Raw genomic sequence first — 9,124 nt, forward strand, 5'->3', positions numbered from 1 at the left:
TTTAGGATGCTTAGGGCTAATCCTGCGTTGAGCAGGGGGTTGGACTAGATGGCCTGTATGGCCCCTTCCAACTCTATGATTCTATGATTGCAGCTAGTGCTCCGACTCCCTTGCTTTTTGCTTGGCCAATCTCTGATCCATACATGCAATAGCAATCTCTTGCTGAGGTCTGCAAGTCACTGGCTTCACTCCAGTGCCTTCTAAGCTAGGGGTGGACAGGTAGCAGCCCAGGTCTGGAGCCAGGATGCCACTCTGTATATCCTGCAACTACCAACCAAGGGCCAGCGTTATGTATCTGAGAGTTCTTCCACGGGCAAGAAGGCATTGGCTCCAGCCCCACCACCAGCGTCATTACGGCTTCAGCCTTTCATGAAATTTAATTGCTCGCTGCTGCTGTAAGGTTAAGGCTGAATGCGATATTCGTATTGCACGTTTAGCTGTGCTTTGAATTGAGTAGGCTTAGTGGGACAAGCTGTTTGCTCCAGCATCTGGAAGATAATTTATTATGGAGTGCGGATTAAACTCAGTCACCCCAAAGGAATCTGTACTATGCAGCAAAATGGGCAGGCTTCTTCATATCTCACAGTATCTGTTTCATTTAGGGCTGCATTCTAATGTGAAGATCGTATCAACTGCTAAACATCTTTGTAGCATGACACTGCGGGAGGGTTTTTTTTGGTCTGCCTTGTTCCAGTCTCAAAGAACAGTACACCCTTTATGGGACACGTTGTATACATTCATGCCAGGGGTGGGGAATATTGGCAGGGGGGATTGAGTGTCTGGGCTCCATATTGCTGGTTCGTTCGTGCCAGAAGCCATCTGAAATGAGAGTGGTTTGTCAGATGAGGGCGGGAGACAGATAGGCAAGGGCAGGCAATGATACAACTTCCATGGGAGGGGGAAAGGGAAAGGTTACAAGGAAGCAGGGCTTGAAGACTGGACAGATTCAACAGGTCCAAGGCATAAAGTGGAGTCAGGATGCTTTGAGCAAGCCCTGCAAAAGTCAAATGGGGGGGGGTAGGACCCAGTGAAGGACCAGACGCAAGGCAAGTAATGGGGCACTGGGTTACCAGTATGGTGTCTCAAATATAACAATATAGAATCATAGAATCATAGAGTTGGGAGGGACCTCATGGGTCAGCTAGTCCGATCCCCTATACTATGCAGGACACTCACAACCCCATCGTTCATCCACTATAACCTGCCACCCCCTTAAGCCTTCACAGAATCAGCCATCAGATGGCTATCCAGCCTCTGTTTAAAAATTTCCAAAGATGGAGAACCCACCACCTCCCGAGGAAGCCTGAACAGACTTATAATGAACAGACCTCTGGGGAGTCTTCAGACTTCAGTGGTTTTTTAATGTCCAGAATATGAAACAAATCCCAACGCGTTTCATGGTGTAGCTTTTTCAAGGGACATCAGTTTCAGTGTTTTCAGCAGGAACTTCAATTTAGAGAAATAATCTCTTAACAGAGGTTAAGAGATGAAGAGCTAGGGGTAGCAGTTGTTAGACTAGTCTTCCTCTCTGTTAAGAGATTATGTTTCTGAATTGTTATACTTGATAAACCATACTGGCATCCAAGTGCTCCATTACTTGCCTTGAGCAAGCCCTGGCCTATCCACAGCAGCTCTGCTTCCTCATGCAGAGGCTGAGGTGAGGAGTAATTTCTTGACCTCTAAGGGCTTCACCCACAAGGTAACAGACCCTTCCTTTCATGCACACTCAGTCAGTTCCAGGTGGGTTGCCTCGTTGGTCGGAAGAAATTGGACACAGTTTGAGCCCAGCGGCGCCTTTAAGACCAACGAAGTTTTATTCCGGGTATAAGCTTTTGTGTGAGCAACAACAAGCAAATCAAAAGATCTCTGATGGAAATCTCCCCTGTGATGGTAATGAGACCTTCCTAGTCCAAAGTCTTGACCTACCGCCAGTGATGTCCCAAATGTGGAGGGGGTAGGAGATCCAGGGCTGAGGTTCCTTTATTGAGTCAATCCAACTCCCATTGGAATTTCCTCTTTTCCTGCTGACTTCAGCTTTTCCTAGCATTATTGTCTGTTCCAGTCACTTGTCTTCTCATAATGTGACCAAAGGACAATAACCACAGTTTAGTCATTTTAGCTTCTAAGGAGAGTTCAGGTTTGATTTGATCTAGAACCTACTTATTTGTCTTTTTGGGTGCTCCATGGTATCCATAAAACGTGCCTCCAACACCACATTTACAATGAATCAACTTTCTTCCTGACAACCTACTTCATTGCCCAATTTTCACTCCTATACCTCGTAGTGGGGAATACTGTAGGATAACCAATCTCTGAGTTTCAGCATGCAAAGCATGGCTGATGGTCTGGCTGCCCTGTTGCCCTTGGCTCTTGGGATATGCTTCCACTTAGTTAGGCCCTTGATCAGAAATAAGACACACTCAGAAGCTTCATTGGTGGGGATTAAATGGTTTATTAAAGCACAGTGCTGTGAAGAATACACAGCTGGGGGATGAAATCTATCTTGTTAAGGAGAGCATGCAAAACTCAAAGTCCTTTTGCCTTCTCATAGCAGGGGTGGCAGGGGTGGCCAAACTGTGGTTCTCCAGGTGTCCATGAACTACAATTCCCATGAGCCCTTGCCAAGCTCATGGGAATTGTAGTCCATGGACATCCCGAGAGCCACAGTTTGGACACCCCTACCATTAATGGAATGCACTCCCCCCCCCAATCTGCTGCCTTGTCATTCATTTCTTTTACTTTCCTTCCTGCTACTCATTCACACCTGCCTTCCATGCTTCAGTTTTCTCAGCATGAAGATCTCTTCCATGCCCCGTGAAGATCTCTTATATCTCTTAAATCACTTTTTATTATTGGTAAAAATTTGTTCCAGAAAAAACAAACTTTTCAGCTTCTGTTGATGGTCGTGGAAATGGGTTTCAAAGGGCCTCTTGTTAGCAAGGCTGCCGACAAGGGGAGTTTTTGCTTTCTACGTTTGCTCATCTCTTCTTTTCTGTTGTTTGTTTCTACGAAGTATCAAGCTGATCTTCTCCCTCTGCTGTTCCGATCACACACACCCCACGCACACCCCAAGAACTCTCTTGCCCTAATCAACAGTAATGGATGTTTCCATACTGTTTCTAAAGAGTCATATGTTCTAAATCATTGTTAGTCATTTCCTTCTCCCCTTTGTCCCCTCCAAAGGAATGTTGCCCAAATCAAACAGGAGAGTGGGAGAGAGAAAATGGTTGCCAAGTTCTATTGTGTCCACGTAATAAACTACTGAAAGTTGGGGTCAATGCAAAGATAAGCATCAGGCACTTCAGCCTAACGAATGCTTTTGTTATTGCTTTTGGAAATGCAGTTGACTCAACGTGCTTTCTTCTTCCTCCCCTCTTTTTTTTGACAGCATGTGGACAATAAGTGGGTTTCTTCATCGAGGGAAGTAATTATTTTCCGCAAAGCCTTGTTGAATCCAATCACGGCCTTTCAGTTCCGACGCTTTGTGTCTTTGAAAGGAGATTTACTGGAGAACGGAGTGCTCTTCTGGCAGGAGGTGCAGAAATACAAGGTATAGCAACTAGCCAAGTCCAGAAATGATATGGCTTCTCACAGACTGTGACACTTTCATCTAGAATAATTGCAAACCTTTGGGATCCCTTAGGAAGGAGAAGAGGAGGAATGATGGGGTGACTCTCCTCATCTTTGGAGCTTATTGGAGTAAGTGGATGGCCATCATAACTAGGGTATGAGTACAATTCAAGACAATTCAAGACAATTCAAACTCTAGTTATGAGGACTATCCTGGTTAACATTAACCTATGTAGGTGCAATGGCACGCAATGGTTAAACCCAACTAGGAGAGCTAGAGGGTTATACAAAAGAGGGGAGGGGCTGCAAATCTTTGCCATGCTTATAGCCATGGGCAAGATGTGGAGCCCATTACCCCTGTTTTTGACCAGGGGTAGTCAACCTGTGGTCCTCCAGATGTCCATGGACTGCAATTTCCATGAGCCCCTGCCAGCACGCTGGCAGGGGCTCATGGGAATTGCAGTCCATGGACATCTGGAGGACCACAGGTTGACTACCCCTGCTTTTGACCACTGAAATGAATAACCCCACCCATCACATTTGTGGATCTGTCTCAGGCAGTTTATCTGAAATGTGATGTACATCTCAGTCAGATAGCTCACTCTGCATGTTCTGAGCCTAGTCCACAGCAAAGATGAATAGGAGAACAGGAGTTCTCTATTTTATTTTGAAAAAGGGTAGCTAACTAGCACTGAACGTGTTTTGTTACTTCTCTGAACATGTAGAAGAGCTATCATGCCAGGTTAGAGTGTCAGCCTCCACTGTGCTGTGAAAACTCACTGGGTGACCTTGACCCAGTCACACACTCTTTGGTGTGCTTTGCTCAGCTTGTGTTTTCCACACACAGCCTGTGTCCTCCACTGTGATGCTGTCATTCTCACAGGTGCCGTTGTTCACCCATATGTTGAACTGCTAGGCTCTTTCGTTTGAGATGTTTGATAGGTCCACTGGAGCCAGAACTTGCAAATGGCTACTGATCATCCAGTGGTTGAATTTAAGCTGAGATTGATGGTTAGAAGCACCAACTTCAAATTTGATTCCCCGCTCCTCCCCCACATGCAGCCAGCTAGGTGACCTTGGGCTCGCCACAGCACTGATAAAGCTGTTCTAACTGAGCAATAATTTGAGGGCTCTCTCAGCCTCACCTACTTCACAGGAGGGAAGACGAAAGGGAAGGAGATTGTGCTTTCATATTCCTTCTGGTAGAGAAAATCGGCATATAAGAACCGACTTTTCTTCTTCCTCTTCATTAATGTAAACACAGTCTGCTAGGAAGGTTCATCCCCTTTTCTCCGGGAAGATTGTGCTTCAAGCAGTGCTCAGGAAGTGGGTCTGTGCTAGCCAGAAGCCTGCAGCGAATGTTCGCAACCCATGCACAGAAATGTTCTTACATCCATAAGACTCGCACAACTGTGCCAAAGACCTTGTATTCTTCTGTGATGATAAAGCTGTGTGGTTCCTGATGAGGGCCGGCCGGCCAGCTGCACTGAACTAGCAGCCCAACTGCGGCTGACCACAAATATTTATCGTTAAGAGATTGCTGCTCAGCATCAGTTCATGAGCAAGCCATGGAATTCTGAGGCTCGAAATGATATTAAGTTTGATGTCCTTGAATGGAACTCAAGAATCCTCCTTGCCACTAAGAATCAATGGACACACATGGAGTTGGCTTTGTGGCCATGATCCAAAACTATACAAACTTCTGGTGAGCACTTGAAATAGGTGTCCATGCTTCCCTTACTGCTGGATAGTGCTCCATGCATGGGATTTGTATAGAGAATATTGGTCACTATTGAAATGAATGCTCAATGATTCTCACTGATTCTCCTTGTTTGTGTTCCAGTGCCACTGCACTAGGTTGGGTAACTGTTATGTGCTTTGCAAGAATGAGAGAGCATAGAAAGAGGAGATAATACTGCTCCTTACGTCATTAAGTCCTGTGCTCAGTCAGCTGAATAGTCATAGACGAAAGTGTCCCTACCTGAAGCAGCCAAAATATCAGCTGAGGTCCACCCGATATTGATGCACTTTATGTGCCCCTCTCTCTAGAGAGGAGGTGGTCTTTCTGAAATAGCTGGATTTTAGTTTTTAGTTAATTAAATTAGGATTGTACATGCTATTTATTGTACTATGTTATATTTATTATTGTTGTGAGCCAGCCAGAGCCCCTAGGGGAAGGGCAGCATACAAATGGAAAAAAAATTAAATTAAATAGATGGGCACAGTGAGAAAGGAAAATTCACCTGCTGCTACCTCACTTTGGCTTGGATCCATTGAAGATTTCTGTGGATGTAAAAGATTTTAGTTCACAAAGCATGACTCCCCCACCTCCCCTCTCTTGTTGTAGTCCAAAATATCCCCCCAAGGAGGAAAAAGGAACCCTACTAGGAATAGCTGGAGGAGGGGCAGTCAGAGGTCAGTGATGGGGTAAAGGTAAAGGTAAAGGTATCCCCTGTGCAAACACAGGGTTATGTCTGACCCTTGGGGTGACGCCCTCTAGCGTTTTCATGGCAGACTCAATACGGGGTGGTTTGCCAGTGCCTTCCCCAGTCATTACCGTTTACCCCCCAGCAAGATGGGTACTCATTTTACCGACCTCGGAAGGATGGAAGGCTGAGTCAACCTTGAGCCGGCTGCTGGAATTGAACTCCCAGCCTCATGGGCAGACAGCTTCAGACTGCATGTCTGCTGCCTTACCACTCTGCACCACAAGAGGCGGAACTGAAAAAAATTGCCCTCTCTTCCATCCACGAAAGTCCTCCATGGAATCCAAAGCATTACTTACCCTTACTTATTTGCTCCATTGATGTCCTTCCTTTCTTCCATCATGAGACTCAAGGATTTCCAAAAAGTCTTTCTTTTAACACTGCTTCATTAAGTTGCTTTATCACATGATCTTAAATCTGTGACAGTTTATTATCTTCTGTTAGATGTGATGCTTGAGATAGTCAGCATTAAGGCACAAAACACCAAGTGATACAACATGGCTTAAGCCATATATCTGGTCAAATCCTAAGTGTTCGAAGGGTAAACACTGGTTCTGCCATAAAGTCTAATTCAGAGCTTTCTTCTCTGCATGTTGGTTATGATTTTTGCATACATTTCCTTTGTTTTGTACTTTCCCCTTTTCAGGACATGTGCCACTCCCATTGCGATGACGCCTTTCTCCAAAATAAGATCACAGCCATCATTAACTGCTTCATTCAGTCCTCCATTCCACCGACTCTGCAGATTGACATTCCTAGAGAACAGGCTCAGAAGATTGTTGAGCAAAGGAAAGAGCTGGGTCCTTATGTGTTCAGAGAAGCACAGGTACGAGAATTCACGTGCCCTGGTTGAGAAAGTCTAGTCTAACCAGTTGGTTCCTGTGATTTGGTTTATATCCTGCCACTCCCATATAGTGGCTCATGGTGGGTCACAGTCACGATCCCTGACTTGAAAGACACATAGAGTTCCCATATAGTGAATCAGTCCATTAGACCACCACGGTCAGTATTGTCTACTTAGACCAACCTTTTCCAACCTTTTGACCATGGAGGTCAAAATTTTTCAGGCTTTGAGGAGCCCCGAAAGTGATGTCAGCTGGCTATACACCCGGAAGTGATGACATGTTACTGGAAGTGACATCACCACCTGTGTTAACAGGCAGGCTCAAGGAGGACTGGCGGGGGGGGGGGGAAGACAGGAAGTGGTTTAAGCTAGGAGTCGTGTGCAGGCTCCACCCACCTCCCAGGCACAGAAACCATGAGAGAACTCACACTAGGGAAGGGGAGCAATGGAAGTGGCCAGTTCCGTAGCTTGTAACTGAGTCCATTAAGGCAGGGGAGGAAAGGCTGCTGACCCCCTCTGGAGTTCCCACAGACCTCTGGGGGTCCACAGATCCCTAGTGGGGAATCCCTGACTTAATAAAGGCGTGCATTTGGATATACTGAGCTGAAACCCAATACTAACAGTTTTGTGTCAGCTCAGGACTATCCCAAACTTTGCAAAGCACTCCAGAAATCACTGGGGTAACAATAATTTATCCCCCAGAATTTCTGGAGTATTTCAGGTTTTGGAATGCACAGGAGTAGGGAGGGAAAGAGAAATGGTGCCCTGGCAAGCTGGGTAGCCCCATAATTTATAGTCTAGCTCTGTAGACACAGGTAATTGAATACTGATCTGGCTCCATTTGCCTCATAATAGTTATCGGAATGGTAGAATGGAGATTGGCTCTAAACACTTCTTTAGAGATTTGCATCATAGGGGATTTATGGCCCAACTGGAGAGCCATCATGACCATCTTTTGAATCTCTGCCACTGCTTTAGAAATGGTCGTTCTTCTTCTAGTTCAAAGCAGACTCCAAAAAGTGATGGTATCACTTAAAATTTACCCTCACCCAACTGTAATGTTGTTTAGAAGCTCGTTCAGAGGGGAATATCCCACAAGTTTCAAAACAAATCCCATTGTCTTTGGACTGAATTATGATGATGAAAGAAGGAACAATCACTTGAGCATGGCTTGTACTGAATCAGAAAGAAGGAAAGGACCACGCCAAGTACAATGGAGAAAATAGAACAAAACGATTGGTGCTTGTAAGGAAGAAATCTTTAATATTTAGTATATTTATTAATAAATGCATTATCTTTAATGCATTTTGCCTCAAGCTTCTTCAGGGGGATATCAATTCAGATTCTCAGTAGAAGGGAAAGTAACATTCTGTTGAGAATCTGACGTGATATCCAGAGGACTGAAAGTTCACCTCCAATTATTTGAAACTCTTAACTTGTTCTATGTAGGGTTGAGTGCTCTGGCGCTCTTTGGCCGCTTCGGCGAGCCCCAATGCCCGAGGCGGCCAGCACCGAGGCGCGGAGGGGAGGGGTGGCACCGGTAGCAGCACACTAGCTGGCACCCACAGGCAGGCACAGAGCTCTGCTCCTACATGTGGGCACTGGCTGGTGCACCACTGCTGCCCCATCCCTCCCCGCTGCGCCATGGCACTGGCCACCTTGGTCATTGGTGCGCTCCAAAGCGCACCAGAGCACTCAATCCTAGTTCTACGTTTCCCCCTCCTATAGGACAGGCCTTGTTTCTGTAGTATTTACCCAAAGCCATTACTTTTGTTTTCTCATAGTCGATTTGTAATTATTCTTTCTTCCAGTATTCCACAAGTCTACTCAATGCCCTTTTGAAACCAGCTGGTATTCTGGCTAGCAGTACTAAGTTGTCTGCATAAAGAAGGGCTGGGATATTTTGAGAGACCAGTCTTGGGGGGGGGGGGTGCGTGTCTGTCAAGCTCAGATAACTTACCATATCATTGATGTAGTATATAAACAGCATTGGGGCCAACAAGCAACCCTGTCTTACCCCTTGCTTTGCTTGAGGGGGTGCTATAAAAAAACTCCAAAAGCAGAGAGAGAATCTGTATATGAGGAGGTGGTGAATTGGAGATCATAGCACATGTCCTTTCCAGATGCTCACTTTATGTGGGATTATGAAATAAAATCATCGCCCCCATCTTGCCCCGGATTCCCAGTGGCTCTGAGGAAAGGAAAATTAAAAACTGAGGTCACC

At 45.6% G+C, this 9,124-nt stretch overlaps 1 protein-coding gene across 1 annotated transcript in view; it reads left to right on the forward strand.

Moving 5' to 3' along the window:
- The window catches only part of RGS22 (regulator of G protein signaling 22), a 76,183-nt gene that overhangs the window by 55,251 nt on the left and 11,808 nt on the right, over positions 1–9,124 (forward strand). The window contains exons 22-23 of the mRNA XM_077351811.1: positions 3,389–3,550; positions 6,703–6,882. Of these exons, the coding sequence (XP_077207926.1) occupies positions 3,389–3,550; positions 6,703–6,882 (342 nt within the window). The remainder of the gene's footprint in view (positions 1–3,388; positions 3,551–6,702; positions 6,883–9,124) is intronic.

Source organism: Paroedura picta, chromosome 9 (assembly GCF_049243985.1).
Source record: "Paroedura picta isolate Pp20150507F chromosome 9, Ppicta_v3.0, whole genome shotgun sequence".
In the NCBI taxonomy this organism is placed as follows: domain Eukaryota; kingdom Metazoa; phylum Chordata; class Lepidosauria; order Squamata; family Gekkonidae; genus Paroedura; species Paroedura picta.